Raw genomic sequence first — 19,906 nt, 5'->3', positions numbered from 1 at the left:
GCCAAAACGCAGGACACATCACTTGGTCTTGTTGAACTTCATCCCGTTGGCCTCTGCTCAGCTATCTGGTTTGCCCAGATCCCTCAGCAGGGCCTTCATAACCCCAGGCAGATCAACTCTTTTTCCCAGCTTGGTGTCATCTGCAAACTTACTGAGGGTGTGCCCAATGCCCTGATGATCCAAATCATCAAAAAAGATACTAAATAGAACAGGCCTTAATACCAACCCCTGAGGAGCACCACTCATGACCAGTCGCCAGCTGCATTTAATTCCATTCACTGCCCCTCTCTGGGTCCGGCCATCCAACCAGTTCTTTACCCAGCAAAGAGTGTACTTGTCCAAGCCATAGGCTGACAGCTTCTCCAGAAGAATAATGTGGGAAACAGTGTCAAAGACTTTGCCGAAGTCTAGGTAGTCTATATTAATAGCTTTTTTCTCATCCACCAGGCAGATCATTCAATCATAGAGGGAGATCAGGTTGGTCAAGCAGGATCTGCCTTTCATGAACCCATCCCAGTTTCTAATTTTCTCGCTGCAAAATCCTAGCAACTTTGCTTCACCTGCACTGAGATCTTTTATAAGCGAGGAGGGAAAATAATCTGTCATTATCTTTGTCTCCTCAGAGTCACAGAATTAGAAACTCTTTCCATGTAGCTCTGATGCTGTACACAAGAACATGGAGTCAGTTGCAGATTTGAAGAGGACTTGGCAAGACTGAGTTGTGACTTTCTAGGTTTCAACAAACTCTGGCACTCTGTAGCATACAAAGGCTACAGCAGACTCAGACTACAGTAGAGCAGTTCTGTTTTCCTTACTGTTCATTCATGCATTTCTAAAGAAATACGATATACAGTTATCACTAAACAGCAATCAAACTGATAGATTGCCTCTCATTCTTCATTAAAAAAAAAAAAAAAAAAAAAAAAAAAAAAAAAAAAAACATTCCACAATAAATAACTTCTTAAACAAAGCTACAAGTATTTGATGAGGCTATCATACTTCTCCAGAAGAAATTTTCCAACTCATATTTTGACAGTATTGTCACAGTGACTGCTTTTGGAAGGATAAAATTCCTTCTCGCTTCTTTTACCTCTTCACAATGCCAGGCAGGGCAACTTCCTGCATTAGTATGTCCAATGCGTATTTTGTAGAGACGTCCTATGTTTCCTGTATGAATCTGTAAAAGGAACACCACTGATGAAATACAGTACATTGCTTGAAAGACATACAACAATTCATTTAGTAACTATCAGTAAAATTTCAGTTTAGATGAATTAACTATTTTGATATTTAAACTAGTGATTCTAAAATATTTTGCTCCAAGATATTACTGGATGCTTGCTCATTTAAAGAAAAACCCCATGACAAATCCCGTGGCCTGCTAGCCCCATCTAAATGATTCAAGATGCTGCTGCAGCTATTTTGTTCCCCAGTGAATACTGGTCTCAGTGGGAGAGGAATACAGATTGTAGGCATCACTAAAAAATATAGCTTGACCCAAAAGGATGTCTCAGTTTAGCATCTGTACCACTGACCTGCTAAAAAATGAATTCTGTATCCCTGGCACCTCCCATTACTTCTGAGTTTCTCCCTGCTCCTCTCGGATGGCACGCTTTACAATTTTGGAACAATTGTGTTCATCTTTGACATTTCTTTTTACAAATGGTTTCAATTAAATCAACTTTAAAAGCTGTATTTGAAAGATTAGCTCTTGGGCAGGCTGGATGAGTACATCCAGTACAGATAATAGGGTGCTAAGGGAATCACTTTATGTGAAGGTTATTCAAACAAGTAGTCATGAACTTAAGTGTGGAGTTAGAAAGCTTATCTTCAAGGTGCTGGAAATATACTGTGAGTGTGTCTCCTCATTGCTGCATTTTTTTTTTTTTATGATGTAGTCTGATTTGCTGTCCTTTTGACACTTTCTACAGAATTCATTTCCATGTTTTCATTTATGATATAAAGATGGGTGTGAACCAAATTCTCTGTATTGTGAACAGACCATAATTACCTTGGATTTAGTACAAAAAGCAAGCAGAGAGGCTTGATGCCTATGCTTTTTAGAGTACACCCTCCTAAATTGTATTCAGTGCCATGGAAACTCACCTAAGAGGAGAATTCGAGTTTCCAAACCAGGAACTGTCTCCACATCTTGTATTTAAGAGTCATTCAGGATGAAATGAATGGCAGTCGTGGGAGCAGAAAGCAGAATTTATTCATTTCTTATGAAGACAGCATTTTTAACCCTGGTTACTTATTTTATCTATTCCTTTCAATCTTGTTTCGGTTTTGTTTTTATATCACACATGGAGAATGACACAAATATCAGAGGTGCTGGATTCTTCTTTGAAAGTCCATCAGCTGATGAGACCTAAGGACTTCATTTCCTACATCCCAGACAACTGTGAGACCATTGCAGAAATAGATGAGATCCTGATCAATACTGCCATTCAGTATCTTTTGTCAGAAAACTACTTGCTATCCTGGATGCTAAGGATGGAAATAGTTATTTGTTACATGGTTTTATAGCAGATACCTGCTAGACTTCACAGTGACAGTCCCACATATACAATTAAACTCTGCAGTTCTTGATAAGAGACCCTATTTGGGCTTATTTAAGTCATCAAGGAACAAGACTGGAGGAGGAGGAATTTACATGTGTAACTGGGAGCTGTTAATTGAAATCAGCCAGCAAAGATTTAACAAAGTTAAAAATTTATTCCATCCGCTAATTCTCTTGTGAAAACTTGTCATTTCATTTTTAATATTGTTGCTTCACTTCAAGTATTAAAACTACAGAAATATCAGTTGTCCTCAGTTTTTTTGGGCACTATATAAACTAATCAGTAGTTCTTCTTAAGCAGACAAGAAATATGTTGAATCAAACCAGTTTTTCGATGGGTTAGGGGAAAAGGATACTGCATTTATTTCCCCATTTATGTCCTGCTTCTTGCTTACAGATATATAGGTAGTACAAAAACGAACTGTCTTTTTATCGCATAGATTTTGAAATTTCATGTAATCTAGCCAGACACAAGAAAGTAACACAATGAGTATATACTACTTACTGTGAAGACATCTTCACTGCCTCTCTGAAATAATTTTCCCTTTTCTCCATCAAGAAAAATAGGTCCTGAACTGCCGTGATCCCCATACAATATGATATAAACCTTTGAGCTTGTTCCTGCAGATGGCATATCGCTGGTGAGGACTGACACCTTCCATTTCCTAGCTATCAAAAGATAAAAAGACTTGCTGAATTACTTAAGCTCAAGATTCCTAAGTAAAGTGTATTTCAGTAATCAGAATTCAAAATAATATCATGCCAAATATAAAAATATATATTTCACAAAGATACAGCAAATATTGACTGCGCTAAGTTCCGTGTGTGAAAATCAAGAAATGTCAGGTTGCATTTACATCTTTTCTGTATGCATATGCTATATGACAAACTCAAATTGCATGACTGCATATCAGTTTTCAAACACAATATTTGAAATGTTGTACTAAATCGCATGAAATAGGTCTTCCTGTTTGTTTAGGATATGTCAGCTCTACTCAGTGCAGTGCTGTGTAACGACACCCTTGCAGACTCTCAACAAGTTACCTCTGGAATGACAAAACTCATTGCTTCAAGCATTAAGGACTCTTAAGATACCTCTTTAAGAATTGAACTGTATGTCTGCAAAGCCATGCAGACGTAAGAGCTCAGACAAAATTGGCCTATACGTCCTTGCATTGCAGTGTTGGCCTTATACCCTGAGATATCAATACTCTTTCTGCAGGTTAATTTCATTTTAATAAGACCAAGTATATGGATTTAGACTTTGGTTTAGTGGAAGCTGAGTATCAAGATCATGGAGTTAAGAGAAATTATATCCCTGAGGGGTGGCTGATAACAGTTTTTAATACTAACAGGGTATTAGGATGGGCTATTAAGAAGACATTCTCACCCCCAATACAGCTGATTCCCATCTCAAATGATGAACATTTAAGCACCTCTTAAGCTGATTAATATAACTGTTTCTAGAAAGAGAACATTCTTTAAAACACAACAGTAGCATTGAAGAACTTTACTAATTACAGAAGGCCTGTCCACCTACACTACATTTTACTGATGTTACTTACTCTTCCATCCATCACAGCATTCTCATCATATCCATTCTAGCTAAAACACTGAGAAATAAGATAGAAAGGGCATGACACAATGAGTTTTTTTCTTGACTGAGATGCCTAAAATAGATCTATGTATCTTAAACTCCAGGCAATAAGAATTCCTACAATTCTGTTGCAAAATTCAGTGAAACCAATTTTGTTTTGAGTATCACTCTGTTTTCAGTGTTAGCCATGCACACTTTCTTAAATAATTTAACAGACATTGATACATGTACAGGATAAAGCTACAGCAGGCTATTACTTGAGGACCAATGAAAAGCCTGATTTGAGGAATTTGCATTTAGTTTTCTATGGCATTCTAGAAAGAATAAGGTAGGATTAGTATCTATATTAGCTCATGTTTAGCCATATCTAAAAGAAAAGTTGTTTAAGAAATAGATTAGGCTGACCTAGTCTAGGTGTGTGTGTCAATAAATTTCTGTCTGGGAAGTAAATGAGTTGAGAATCTACATCCTCCATACCACTTAGAGGCTATGTTTAAATTATTAATACTGCTTTTAATAAAAGGCAGAAGAAAATGCTCCGTAAAGACACATTATAAATTCTAACCTCTAATGAGGTCTGATGGTAGAATCTAAGAGTCCTGCTTGTAGTCAAGCTTTTGCTATAATGGTTTTGTTCTGCGTGGCCATTATGCTAGTACATAAATCACACATTCTCTGGGAATTGCAGTGGTGTAGAATTAGAAACCATTAAAATAGATACTGTTCCCTAGACTTTGAGTGAAGAGTCAGGAAATCATTAGCAGAGTCCTTGGTTCATCTTTGAGGACAAAACTCCCACTCCTGTAATAGCAGAGTGAATATTTTTTACTTCAGTATCACAGAAGTTTACAACTGCCACAAATTTTTTCACATTTCTAAGCTATTTGCTAACAAAGACACATATATTAGCATCAGTTACACAAATAAGTCTTAGGAAATACTGTATAATACTGTAACATTGGATCTGTTGATTTTCTGCCTGAATAGTGCATTATCTTGAAATGATAATAGTATCACTGAAGACCAGTGAGTTTGTAGAGTATACTATCAGCTGGGATTTATGACACAAAAAACTACTTTCAACATCTTGAGCAATCAGTACATTTTCTATATCCCAAGGCACTATAATAAAAAAAAAATTGTATTCACAAGATAAATTATGATCATTCAAAATATGTAATATGGTCTCTGCAAACAGAGGTGTTCTTCTACTACTGGATACCAGACACTGATTATTCAGCTTTATCATAGTAATACTGCTGTAGCAACATCTGTAGCAGGTCAGTCTTACCATACAGAGAAGTTTGTTAACTGTCAGCTCTCATAAGCACAAAACTACTTTCTTTCTTATAATTCTCTTTTTCCAAATAGCATTTCTCTACACATGTTCTACAACACTTCCTTTTAGTGGAAGACTAGCACTGACAACAGAATGGTTCGGAAGGTCAACTGTGTCCTTAAAATTTTACCCTGGGGACTAACTCTGATCTATGACCTATTTACTTAAAATTTGCTATTTTTCTCTTTTCACTTAATCTGTCCTAGAGTAGTGTTCTGGTATTTACTTATTTGTTTGAAAAATGCTTGCAGGTTTATGACCTAAAATGGTCTAAGTAGAAAGTAAAAATTTTAAAGATGAATACAGAATATGAAAGAAGTTGTATTATTTATGCACAGGAATCTGAAATATGTTATTATTACCATAAATTTGGAGCGTAGACCACTACCCAACTTTGAAGACATGAGCTTTTAGCACTTCTCTGAAAAATACTGTGAGTACACAGATATTGTATATACAGTTATAAGTAATTATTTTCTCATTATTAAATAATGAACTGCCAAACAGTTCTCTTACTATTAAACTTCATCCTTACAAGAATTGCCACAGCTTGAACACATTAAACTAGAAGTACATAAGTGCTAACTGCTAGGCCTGAGGAAGGGAAATAATTCACAGAATCACATTTTCCAACTCTTGTTAAAGACCCTTCTTAAAAGTTGCTGTAATCTCCTTTGTTCACAGCTGAAGTTAGCTTACTGTTTTATTACCAATGCGGTTATTTACTGAGTTTCCTGTGAGGTATGACAGGCATGTTAATCTCACTTATAATTGACAAACTTGAATAAGTGTACACCATCAAAGTCCCTCTATGCAAGAGTATCTAGTATAACAAGAATTGCACGGCTTTGCAGAAACCTGCTAAGGATACAGCCTGGAAAATGGATGAAGCAAATGAAATCCTGTAATAACAAAGAAAATAACGGAGAAAAGCAGGTATTCATTATTCCACTACATGATGTCTAAGAGAAAAATTTGGGAAGTCAGTCTTACAGAATGAAGAAATGATGTTTGTGTGATTGGAGTCCAAATGGAAACAGATGACACAGAAAAACATATTACCAGGTCAAAATAATAATAATAATAATAATAATAATAATAATTTAAAAAAATACAAAACTCACAAAAGAAATTAAAACAAAATCACAAAAATGTTATATAACTGTACAAATTAAAAGAGAATAAGCAGAGAAAGTCTGCATACACCACACACTGAATGTGAGAACTCAGAACTCAAGTTCAACCATCCAGCCAATTCCTTAATCACTAAGTGATTCACGCATTAAATCCATTTCTCTTCAATTTAGATCAAGGATGCCACATGAGACAAAATAATTCATCTTTGTATACGAGAAAAATTACAATCGTTCTAAAATATCTGAATATGGTATAAGAAATTAGTATTTTAAAATGGAAAGGTGGATCAGCGCAAGAATGCAGAGTAACTAAGTAACTAACTAAATGGGAGATTATAAATTTGTACTGAAATGGGGGGTACTCGTTTATAGAGATACTAGCAAATTACTCCGGCATTTGTACTGAGAATTATTTAGATTTCATATTTTCATCAATATATTCCATAGCATAGCTGTCGTAATATGGTTGGAGGATAAGAAAATCCAGAGTTATACCAAAAAAAAATGAACATACAACAGCATAAAATGTAAGGAAATGCATTTTAAAAATACAATTAAGGCATAATATTATGAACAGTAAATTTATCGATCAGGAAAAAAAAAAAAAGAGAGAGAGAGAGAGAGCAAATCACAAATATGTTGCATCAACTTGACTATAAGATGCACTAGGAGAAAGATTTTTAAATAGAGAAAACTTCTGATCGGGGTCCAAGTGTTCAGAGATACAATCTTCTAAATGCTACAATAAATTCTGGCAATGCCATTCAAAATGATAATAATAAATAAATAAAATTGAAACAAGAATAGCTCCCAGGAAAGACAAACATTATGATTAGAGAAAATGGAGAGACTGTCTTATGTAGAAGGAAAAGACGAGAAATATCTGACATTTCACTTTTTAATAATAAGACAAAAACTGCATTCCTTCCAGAAGAATGACATAATCTATATAAAGCCTTTAAACGCCTGCTGAATTTTTTTCTATTCTTTTCTTAACACGTTATTCGATATGCTTGTCACTTCCAAGTATATTTCATCCTGACTCATTCATAAAGACTCTCTATGGCTTTTGCAGTTAATTTACAGTATTTAGCTATATATAAGTAGTTCGTATTACTCCTCATGGTGTTTTTCCCTCTTTCAATCACTTACTTTTGTCCCCAGAATTTTGAAGGTCTCTTCAGTCTTCTCCAATCTTACCTAATAAAAGCAATTTTATTTTCTCTGCATATCTCATCTACTTAACATTCTAGACCTTCCCTGAACCATTAATGAATATATAAGCTCTATGGAACATCTCTGTGAACCTTTTGTCCTGCTCTGAGCTGACCATTTTATTCCTTCTCTTCTGGTTAATGTACAGAAATGAAGACATCTTCAGTGAATATAACAATAATTTTACTACTTGCTGTGGTCTCTCTTGATTGTAACTGAAGGCCATGTCCCACATTTCACCTGAGTGCTCAGTTTGCTCAGTAACACTGCAATAAGCATCTGATTAAAGACTCTGGAACATCAGAATAAATTAAGGTGTTATGAATGCTACATAGGGTGCTGTGAATCCAGCATAAAAACTGCAAGTGATGGAGTCATGTATAAAACTGTCTAAGTAACCTATGCCTCATATGGCATTTAGTCAGATTTGAGTGATTTTAAGCTTTATTTTTCCATTCATAGGTTTTACTTCTGCACTGATATGTATAAGAATGAAAAAATACCACTGATACTCTCCATTTGGAAGCAGTTCTAAAACATGCCAAAGAATATACCTTCAAGTGTGGAGATGGGAGGAAGAACATCAGTATCACGGCCAGTGTCGTCAGATAAACACACAGCTGCTTGGCATGTAATTTCTTAGTCAATATCACAACATTGCATCAGCGTTGTAACGTTAGTTTATTACAAGTATTTAATACTGCTTCAAAAGACAGAAACGTATCAGCTATTTATGAGGAAATACACCTGCCACTAGACTCCTAAAAAGAACTGAAGAGCTATTTGTTTCCCTACCTGTGCTGCAAACACCTTTTGCTCCAGATCCTGATTCTTCTTCTCCTCCCTGTACCCTATTTGCCAAAGGGAGACAATCAAGGCCCATGAGCCAAAAGGTATTAGTGTCAGGCTTTGGTTAGGTCCCCAGTATGGATAACTGAATGACCATAGCCCAGTATGCAGCAGCATAGACCTGCCAGTTAATCCAGTCACAGCCTCCAAGAGTACAGAATACCAAATTCACATTCTCTAACTGAAATAATAGCACCTTCCTTCTTTAGGTATGCCTCCAACTTTATTGACGTTTATTAAATGTGCAGTATTAAGGATTAAAGTCTAAACAAATTAAAGCAAAAACAAATAAGAAAGAAATACTCTTATAAATCACAATATATACATTTTTTCCAATTTTATATTTAAAATCATTTACTGAAAATTGTAAACCACATATAAATGCATACTACATACACAGGATATTAAGAAATACTGTAAACAAGTATTTCTAAAATAATTTGATAACAGATTGACTCTGAAACATATTAAGTATTATTAATAAAATTAACAATATAATTAAATATTCCAAAGATTCTGATAGTACTTCAAATTTATGGAAAGAAGAAAAAAAGAAGATGAGATAATAGATAACATAATACAGAGGTAAAAAACAGAACACACAGTTAACACTTGTAAAGTATGTAGAACAGTTTTAAGAGTAAGTGATGCTGCCTTTGAAGGGAATATGGCAACGGCAATCAAGAAGTCCATTGATGCACAGTTTCCCTTTCACAGTTCTTGTGCAATCCTATGTAATGAATAGGTATGATCCTTTTCTAGTATCTTACTAGATACGATAAAAGAGGCAAATTTCACTTGAAGTCTGGACCTTCCTATAAACAGACTGAAAGACTTCTTTATTCACCTAATTACTCTGAATTTGGCTTTAAAAACTGAAATAGCTGTTTGATAATGTTAATCTATATAAAACTAATATGACTACTGATTCATACTTTTCATTGCAATACAGTATTTTAAAAGTATTTCCTACTTTTCTTTTCAAAGTAAACATTACAGTTGATTTAGTTCTGGACTAAACATTTATACTGAATGATAATTATCAAACCATTTCTCAAATTTCACGAAATACAGACATCTTATTTAAAACTTAAGAAGATATTTAAAATGTTAACTCTTCGCTCTAACAAGCAGCAGTTGTTCTCTAAAGAGGTTGGTATACTACTAATACAGGCAACTTTTAGGGGAAAGCAGTTTTTTAACTAAGAAATCATCATCTTAGAACAGTTTCTTTTTATTTTCTATAATGTTCCCCATTAAAAAAATCTAAATAATTATCTGTATTTAGAAATTATATACAATTGTGATTCATATTCATCTGTGAGTATTCTCACTGGGAGTTTCATTGGATGTGACATTTAGTGGTTCAATTTCTGAATATTTTTATGGAAGATGTCATCACTGATCTGATGTTACAGAACTTCCTAGGTCACTATTATGCGTTTTACATTTGCTGCATCCATTCTCAATTGCACAAATGTAAACTTCTTCCTCCTCTTCTTCTTCTGGAGGAAAGGCATTTTCATTTTTTATATTTTCAGAGGCATTATGCTCAATATTATTTAAAGAAGTGTCACAATTCAGAAATATTTCAGATTGACAAGTTTCTACTGGATCCTCTAATGTGGGAGACAATTTTTCTCCAACAGTATAATTTCTGTTTATCCTTAATGTTTGGCATGTTTTTGGCTTTGTATTGGATGGCTCATTATTTGTGCCTACAGTATGATCACTGGGTATGTGCTTGGATACACTGTTTTGACAATTGCTAATTACAATAGGCTTTGCTTTCACATCCCGTATGCTATCTAACGTCTCTAAATTTATCTCATTTTTCAGAGTTGAAGATGTCAGTACCTTAATATTGCTAATAAAATCTAGAGTGTTACTAGCATTAAACCTATTAAAAATACTATTGGCAATCTTATTGATTAAATTGTTCTTCAGGTTCACACAATTATTTTCATTTGTTACTAAATTTTTGTCTGGCCATTGCAAATGTTCAATATTTTTGGTCAACAAACATAGACCTAGTTGGTTCTCGATATCAGACGCTTTTTGGTAAGCATATCCTCTTTGTTCCTCATTAATTGGTGTCACCATCACCATCAGTATTGGACAATGTTGGCCACAAATAGCATGGAGCTTATCCAGAGAATCTTCTTCCTGAAGAGCACTTCTGTTAGCATTACTATCATCAGTTGGCTGAGATTGTATGGGTTCATCATTCAAAGGCTGCTCCAATGGATGCACCTTATTATCAGGCAATCTAAATTCTACAGATGCAAAAGCTGGAAAATTGGTATCAACCTCTGTAGCTGAAGGTTTGATCTTTTCTTTGTTTCCTACAGGAAGAGAGGTGGTTTTACCACTGAGGGTAGGTTTACTTTTTGTACATAAGTCATCCTGCAAAGGGTCTGAATCACTGCTGTGAGGTATATTGAAATAGTTGCAAAAATTTTTAGAGGGTCTTACCATGTCTTCAAGCTCTGAAGAAGAGATTTCATTGAGGACTGGGTATTGATTCAGATTGCCAAAATGTGAGTATGGAGCATCATCACCATTAGTATCAAGGACTGTGTCTGTTGAAGTTGTATCCAAATTGCCATACATTCCAGTCTGCTCAGGTGGTGATCTTCTTATCAAATGATTTTCTTTGAGAAGCCATTTGCCTTTATCAATCAACACTCCTTCATCTTCTTTAGAATGTGCACTAGAGTGACGTTTCTTCGAAAATTCTCCTGAATAGTTATCAGAAGAATTTGTCTCTTCTCCATTAAGTGTAGGTTGTTCTGTTGGTGAAGAAATATTTTCTCTTTTCCATACACTGTCATCTTTGTTAATGATTTCTGGAAATTCTTGTGATTGCAGTGAAGAATGTGAAAAATTATCTGCAGAAAGAGGCCCAGGTTCTTGGAAAAAAATAGTGTTTTTTGTCACCACTGCAGAGTGGAACTCTTCAGTATCTTTCTGTAGTACTTTGGACATATAAGGATATCCTTTCTGAAAGTCAGGCTTAAATGCAGCTTCTGTCTTACCATAAAGTCGTTCAATAGTTCTTTGTACATAGCCAGTATTATAATGTTTTTCAAGTACTGCTTCCTCCCCACTTTCATTGGTCAAATCACTGGATGCTCTAAAGTTATAATCGCTCTCTTCAGTATCTGGTCTGTAATCTGACCAATCTGAAGTAGCAGGGCTTTTTAAACATTTTTTTAATTGAAAAGGTTCTGAACATGTTCTATTCTCCTGTTCTTCTACTTGCAATTTCTGTTCCCCTTCACTCATATCATATTCTGTAATTTGCTTAGATTCATAACAAAAAGATAATGGAGAGTTTGTAGATAACCTCTCAGAGGTTTCTTCGCAAGTTTCTGTTTCTTCCTTTCCTTCCTGTACAGAATAATCCTCGTAACTATATTCTACATGGCTGTCAGCACCTTGTTTAAGTTGATTATTTGCTGTTTTGTCACTCAAACTTGGATCAACTATCTCATCTTCCCTATTATCAGTAGTAATATGTGTAATATCTTCATCACATTCTATCTCAGACGTATCCTTATCTAAAACACAATTTTTATCATTAGAAGTTACACTGTGAACTGTTGAATTAGGTTCTATTGAAGTATCTGACTCTTCGTTAATGAATGATGCATCAGTGTTATCTTGAGGTTTTTTATGTGGGCTATAAACCATTTCTTCATTTGCTTCAGGTAGCTCTATAGCTGATGGAAGGCTATGTTTTGTTGAATTAGTATTGGCATATCGATCACCTAGCTCTGTTCTGGGAGCACTCAATTCTGAAACCTCTGTTGCTCTACAAACCTCTTCCTGTATATCAGGACAGCTTTCTAAATCACCAGACAATTTCAACACTTCTTCAGTATACAAACTGTCCTTTGCAATACAAGACTTATCTGATTTATCATCTTCATTCAAATGTATAACATTATGAATTTCAGATATAGGCATATTTTCATGGCAACATGTGACATCTTGCCTTCTGTGTTCCTTCCCAGCATGTAATAAGTTATTTTCTGTTGATTGTTGAAAATGGGAGAAAGCAGCCTTCAGTTCATCAACTTTTTCTAAGACTGTTGCTTGTTTCAGGAATTGTAATTGCGTTAAGATTTCAGAACACCTACAGGTAGCTTTTTGAATATCATCTTTGATTGTGCCAATCAAATTCTCTCTCAGACTCAGTATTAGTAGCCACGCTAGGAGGAGGTTGGAGGAACCAAAAACTGGTAGAGAAAGATCTGGAAGACTGCATGTTTTTTCTATACATCCACTGTGTTCTTTCTGGAGACCAAGCAAAGTTGATTGCAACTCATGAAGCAAAACACTAGACATGCAATTATTCTGAACATCAGTTCCCATTTTCTCATTGCCAATTGTACAATCAACTTGAACAGCAACTTCAGATCTTTTTCCCTGACATAGATTGATGTTTTGAATATCACCCTCTGACACCTTTTTATTGACGTGTGTTTCACGAAACAAGTGTAGTTTACTAGCATGATGAAATTCTGACTGTAGTAAATACTTGGCTTCTTCTACTACTGTTGTATTATCATGAATCAAAGAGTCAATTTGCTTTCCATTTGACTGTTTGGCTGACACTTCTGGAGTTCCCAATTCAAAAAGAGGCTTTAGTTGTTTTTTAGTCAGATTATGTTCAAACAGGTGTTTCTTTCCAATCATATGTACTTTATTGGTAATATATCTATCTTCTTGATCTATAAAAGCATCAATCTTTTCTTTAGAAAAATGACAGTTGTCACCATTATTTACATTCCCATCTTTTTTGTTTATAGGGGGCAAGACAGCATTTGGTGATAGGTTTTTCAGCCAACTTTGGACATAGTTTTCAAGTGAATGCTCAACAACATCCTCTTTAAAATACTCCTGTTTCAGAGCCTCTAGTGTGATAGCGCTATCTGACATGCTTAATTTATTTTTATTTTTAATTAGATTTTTCTTCTTCTTTTGCTTTTTGTCTTTCTTTGATGCTAAATTTTCTAGAACATTCTCCGTTTCTTTTTCTACATTATGATCCTTAGGCGCTTCTGACAATAGATTTGATATCATTGCTGAGTTAGGTGTCTGTTTAAAGAAATTAGTCGTGAGATGTTTGCCTTCTTTTTTAGGACTCAATTCATCCTGGCTGTTTTCAGTTTCAGTTCTTGAATCAACTGACATTATTCCATCTTCACTTTTTGCAGATAAAAGGGAACTACTTTTTTTGCCTGACTTCAATTTTACCTCAGTCAACTGTCTATTAGCTCTTGGTTTCTTGTTAGATGATGATATTCCATTTTGTTCCACTGAATCAGGGTGATATTTCTCATCTTCAGGACATTTGCTTTTGTCTGAATTGGCAGATCTGTCATTGCTTTTTACAAGTAATCCATTTCTATTTTTCTGAAGCATGTCAGAACAGCTATCTGTAGTTTGGGTTGCAGAAACTTGTGTTGTTTTGCTTGTGATAAGTGTTCCCTCACTTCTTATTATCCCTGAAAATTCTGTATCTTTTTGATTTTCATATCTCTCTTGCTCTAGAAAATTGGACAAGGATTTGCTCTTCTTCTTCTTGTTGGTGAGAGAAGATGCAGATTGGCTTTCACCAGTCAGATGTGATGCCATCACAGATTCAGACCAGACATTGATTTGATTCTCAGTTTCATCAACAGTAGAAAAGAATCCAGTTGTTGGATTTCTTTTCTCAGTAGGTGCTTTACTACACGGAGGTGCCACCATCTCCATCTGATTATGTCCATGACAGGATGAATGCAATGAATCTTGAGAAAAAGTTAATATATCAGAAGTTTTGCATTTTATTTTTTCATTTTCCGACTGAGAAAATTCTGAATATCTAATGTAAGAGCTGAGAGATCTTCTTATTTGTTTTACATCACATAACTCATGAATATGGTCTGCTGAAACTGGCCTGGCTGCCTCGTATATTTTTGATGATGGCATAAAACCACTAATGTTGGCTTTGCAGGTTGATACTAAACTATTATATGTACCTTGTTCCATAACTGATTTCTCTAATGCATTCTGTACCAATTCAGGCTCATCAGGTACATCTAATGTCTCCCTATCTGTGGTCCCGATTAAATCATGACTTTTATGCCTTACTTTGAAAAGCATTTCTTCCTTTTTATTCTCTGAAGAAAGTTTTAGTAAGTCATTGTCACTCATCTCACTAATCGTTGGATTACTGACACTTGATTTTTTTGTGCTTGATTGTGCTACCATACAATACTCAGATGTATTTTCTCCATTCTGTATTTCCTCACTGTAGGAAAACTGTCCCATTGTCTTCTCCTGAACCTCTTTCTCAGAAACTAAGGTGACACTTTCAACTACTGCTTTCTTTTTTCTAACACGTCTTGGCCCAGGGGTGGGAGGCCTATAAAAATGAGGTCTGATATTTTCCTCAGGAACATCACTTACATCTATATCTGCAGAATTGTTACTCTGACAGATACTATAAACATCCATTTTTAAATCAGACTCTGATTTTTTATCTGAGACTTCTGAATGGAGTTGCTTTAATGACTCTTGTTCTTTACCACAGCTGTCTAAAAACGGAGCATCCTTTTGTTTTATACATTCTGATACGTTTACACTGGATAAGCAGTGTTCTGCACCCATCACAGAATTGCAAATGGTGGCATTTTTTTCATCAGAAAAGCCAGCACGACTTACAGTCGTTGTCCATTTAATAGTTTCTTCCTCCTTAATTTTGAATCGAACTTTCATTTCCACTGTCATACTGCCATCTTGATTAAGGTGAACAGACTTCTCAATGTCATCTTCAAACTGTGCCACAGATAAGTCTTCCCCATTAACTATCTGATTTCCTCCTACGCCTTTATGATTGTCAGGAAGATAGGAAGAATCTGAGTTGTTATCATTTAAATTGTTATCATTGCTGGACCCTTTACCAGAAGAAACGGAGAATATTTGAGATCTTGAGCTAGAGATCACTTCAGCTCTCGCTACGAACAATTACATTTAAAGAACCCAATTTCATTCAGTAGATGGAGAGTAGAGCAGACAGACATGATGGATAAGGATCCAGATGGTCAGACAGTAGACAGGCAGCAAAGGAAAAAAAAAAAAGAGAGAAGAAGAAATGAGAAAAATTAGTACAAAAGAATTTAATTAAAGTTTATTTCCTAGAGTATTAGAAAGTAAAGAGAAAAAAAAACATTAAAAATTTTGCTATTAAGTTCCAGAAATTCTTAGAGAGCAAAATGCAACAAATTTTTAATAAAATATTGAGGTTTTAACTACTTTTTCTCTTCCTTTTTTTTTTTTTATAGACACTGAAATGTCAGAGCTATATTTCTACTTCAAGCTCTAAAGCCTAAAACCGTAACACATGCTCTCATTGTATACTCATCTGGGAGATGAGGTTCCCTTGAACTTTTCAAGAGTTTCACAGGCCTGCATTTGTCAGAGCTTTAAGCTAGCTTTATATTTTATTATATTTTCTATTATATTTTTTCCTTAACAATCACTTGCATATCATCTCCTATCAGTCCTCACAGTGAGTGCTAAAATGCGTCAACATATATTTACATCTCTCCGGGTCTTAATCTAATAATCTGCAACATATGAGTCATTACTATGAGCAGTGTTATTGACATACCTGACTAAAGGTTTCAGATTCAGTCCCCTAGACTGACCTTCTATGGAGAAGTAATCTTCTCCATTTCTGAAGCATTTGAACAGCTTATAAAATCTGAGTTTAAATCAGGACATTCTGAGATGCATTTTATGGTACAGTACACTAGATGATGGTTTAAAACCCAGTGAAGCCAATGAGCATACTGCTAGACTTCAGTAAGTTATGAGCATAGGCCAACATGAGCTTGCATGCACATTAAACGCTCCTAAAATATAATTTGATTAATCTGTAATAACTTGGCTTTTTTAAAAAATGCATCTCATCTCACTTCTTGTTGTAACCATGACAAGGTGAAAGATAAAGAACTTGAGATTAAAAAAAAATTGCTGTCTTTCAAGCGGTTCTGCCTGTGTGAGTGAAATGGTGCATGAATATCCACACAAAGACATCTACAACTGTTACTGATACCTAAAAGTTATAGAAGCCTTCATTTAATAGAACTGCTTTTCTTGTAGGAAGGTCTTTTAACACAGGTAATATTAACTATATTTCTTGAATTTTTTGTTTGTGTGAATAACAAACGGTTTTATATAAAGACCTTAATGATTGAGATATTACTGATACAGACAGGTGTCTATAATTTCAGGAGGAATGCATTGTGAGTTTCTCATTCATATGCTTTCTCATGAATCAGAAATACAAGTTTTTACTAATTCCTCTAACAAGGACCAAACCCAGTGTTTTCCAAAGTAAAATCTCGACCTCTATTTTGAGAAAATGGAACTGGAACAAAAGGTGATTGAAATTTAATAATTCAGACATTATCATTAATGTGATAATCACTGTGTGGGATATGGGGTTTTTTGTTGTTTTTGTTTTTATTTCAGTTAAAGACTCTCTGACTATTTTTTTCTCTCTTATTGCTGTTAACTAAGGATTAGACAGAGAAGTTTATCAGATTCTCAACTATTCACCTTTTTTTCTTTTTTTTTTTTTTTTTTAAACACCATTGCAAGCCTGGATTTCTGACTCAAAGCAGAATTTCAATAGGAATTTTGAACTCCAGAATTTTCATTCACAAAATGTTCCAATTCATTTTCTCTTGACTCATTACTGATGCCTTGCAAACAGCTCTCAAGCTATGAAAGTCAACGAACACAAAGGCTGCGAAGGCTCAGAAAAACTGAAATGAATAGTTTGGTAGATACATTACAAACTGTGAGGGATATAGAATAAATCTCTTCAAGTAAATGGAAGCTTAGTGTCTTATACAGCAGGGTGCTCCACTACACAGTGAAGATTGCCATGGAAAATCTCAGTATAGAAACAATTACAGCGTACCCTGAGCTCTTCAATACAGCATACAACTATATCACGAGTGCAAAGTACCTCTGGATTAAACAACTTCCCCTGAGACAGCATTTCTGCCCTACAGCATACTCTAAGGCTAAGGATTCGTGAATGTCCTAAAGTCCTACTACTGCATCATTTTGTTCCCTATAGCCTGAGGCTTTTCAGCTGCCCTGGCTTCTTTCCTCATATTCTTCATCTAGCCATCTCACATTCACTGAAATTTCTCGTGGCACAATTTCTTGAGTAGTCAAAAAAAAAAAGCATACATCACGAGAAAGAGTGACAATCTCTGTAGGCTTCACAAAAGGAGTTTGAGTTTGTAAGTGGATGAGTGCTATAATAAATTTCATGTCTATGCTGACCATGTGACATAGGAAAAGGTGAAAGTCATGAAAAGAAGTCAAATTCCCATTTGCTAAATCCTGAAAACTGCACAAAAGTTTTTCTCAATCAATTTAGCTAGTTAAGGATTCTGAAGTAACCTTTGGGGTTGCTTTTACCTCTGCTATTACTAGATGTAATAGCAAAAAAAAAAAAAAAAATTATGTGCCTTAACATAACAATAACAATCAAGTTCATTGAAATATAATATACATCTTAATTTGAACCCTTGTTCTAAATCAGCCAGTTTGAGAGAAAGTACGCATACTGAGTTCTTAACATAAACTTATATTTTAAAAGGAAAATTAACATTAAAAAAACTTAATTTTATCTTTCTAATTCCTACAGATGAGTTGGAACAAAAATAAACAGTTTCAGTTGGTCTTTTTGAATATCCTTGATCCCAGTAAGATTGTCATGGTTTATAACTTATGCTGCGAGAGATGAACCAATTAGTAAAATATAAATTAATTCAAAGAACTTACTGTTTTCACTTTCTGACTTCAAATTTGCTTTGGGGTACACACGATTTGCAATTCCAAGCAATCTGGCAGGCCGTGAATACCCAAGAGATTCATAATTACTTGGTTTAAAAGGCTCTCTCCCTGCTGCAACTACAGCTCCAGAGCACAATATCAGGGCCTGAAGATTAGGAACCTGCAAAAAAAAAAAAAAAAAGAAAAAAAAAAACACCAACAAAAAAAACACCATAACATTAATTTCCCCGCCTTAGCAACCACAAAAAATAATGTAAGAGATTTATCTCTTTCATGCTTTAATATCTTCACTTCTTAGTCTCTACATTATTTTGCAGCTGACTATTAAATATGTATCACAGAGCAGAATTAATTTTTTCAATTCCTGTAAGGAATTTCCTATCTCTATGAGGGAATGTCTTCTTATATAAGTATGCTAGAAACAGAGTTTAAGACTTGGATACAGGTAAAAATTTCCTTATAATATACAGCTATGGAAAAACAATGTGCATTTGTGAGTAGGTATACATATGAACACAGAGGAAGAAATGGAAAATTCAGACTACATCAAAAACTACACAGACTACATGCTTCATATGTACCACCACAGAGGAACAGGACAGAATCCTAGAACAATTTGTGTTGGAAAAGACATCTGGAGATCATCTAGCATAACGCACAGCTCAAACAAGGTCTAACTTCAGATCAAGTTGTTCAGGGCCCCATCTAAAATCTTTGAATTTATATTCCAAGATATACTACAAAATGAGGCTTACAAACTGCACTTCACAGACATATGGAGAGTTTCCCAACTTAATGTAGAATTTAACCAAAGATTTGCCCTCAACAGACACTCTGCATGGAATTCCCTTCCCAGATTCAGATCTTCAGGTATAACCACAAGTCCTTCTCTGTTGTTAAATACGGAAATGAAGTCATATAGAACCATGCGTGAAATGAAAACCAGAATTATTATTGCTGCAACATCTTGGTTTAAGGTACAAAACTTGGTCTGTTGTTCAGAAACTGTAAGACAAAATAAGATCTCCTAATTTCAAGTAATTAGTAACAAACCACTCTCCATTTGCATAATGGTAAAATATCTGTATCTATTAGATACTACCTATAGTATTTATAAAACATTTTAAAACAGAAAAATGGCATAAATACTAAGAGAAGTATCTGTGTAATTAGGCAAAAAAAAAAAAAAAAAAAAAAAAAAAACACTGAGATCATATCTGGAAGAGGCTTAAGTAAGAAAAAGAAAAGTTACTTTTCTTGATGACTTGAAATAAAATGTTCCCACTTGCTTCTCTCTGATTACAAGATTTGTATGCAATTATTTCCTCCAA

The 19,906-nt window shown here is 34.8% G+C and overlaps 1 protein-coding gene across 1 annotated transcript in view; it reads right to left on the bottom strand.

Annotated features, from left to right (window-relative positions):
- Window positions 1-19,906, bottom strand: part of RP1 (RP1 axonemal microtubule associated) — a 203,495-nt gene that overhangs the window by 152,123 nt on the left and 31,466 nt on the right. The window contains exons 5-7 of the mRNA XM_090137594.1: window positions 18,564-18,735; window positions 3,069-3,232; window positions 1,091-1,177 (exon numbers count right to left, since the gene is read on the bottom strand). Coding sequence (XP_089993720.1) covers window positions 1,091-1,177; window positions 3,069-3,232; window positions 18,564-18,735 — 423 coding nt within the window. The remainder of the gene's footprint in view (window positions 1-1,090; window positions 1,178-3,068; window positions 3,233-18,563; window positions 18,736-19,906) is intronic.

The sequence above is a fragment of the Phasianus colchicus genome, chromosome 3 (genome assembly GCF_987193195.1).
Source record: "Phasianus colchicus chromosome 3, bPhaCol1.hap1.1, whole genome shotgun sequence".
Classification (NCBI taxonomy): Eukaryota; Metazoa; Chordata; class Aves; order Galliformes; family Phasianidae; genus Phasianus; species Phasianus colchicus.
Note: the sequence above shows the minus strand (reverse complement) of the source record. Positions and strands in the feature narration are given on the sequence as shown.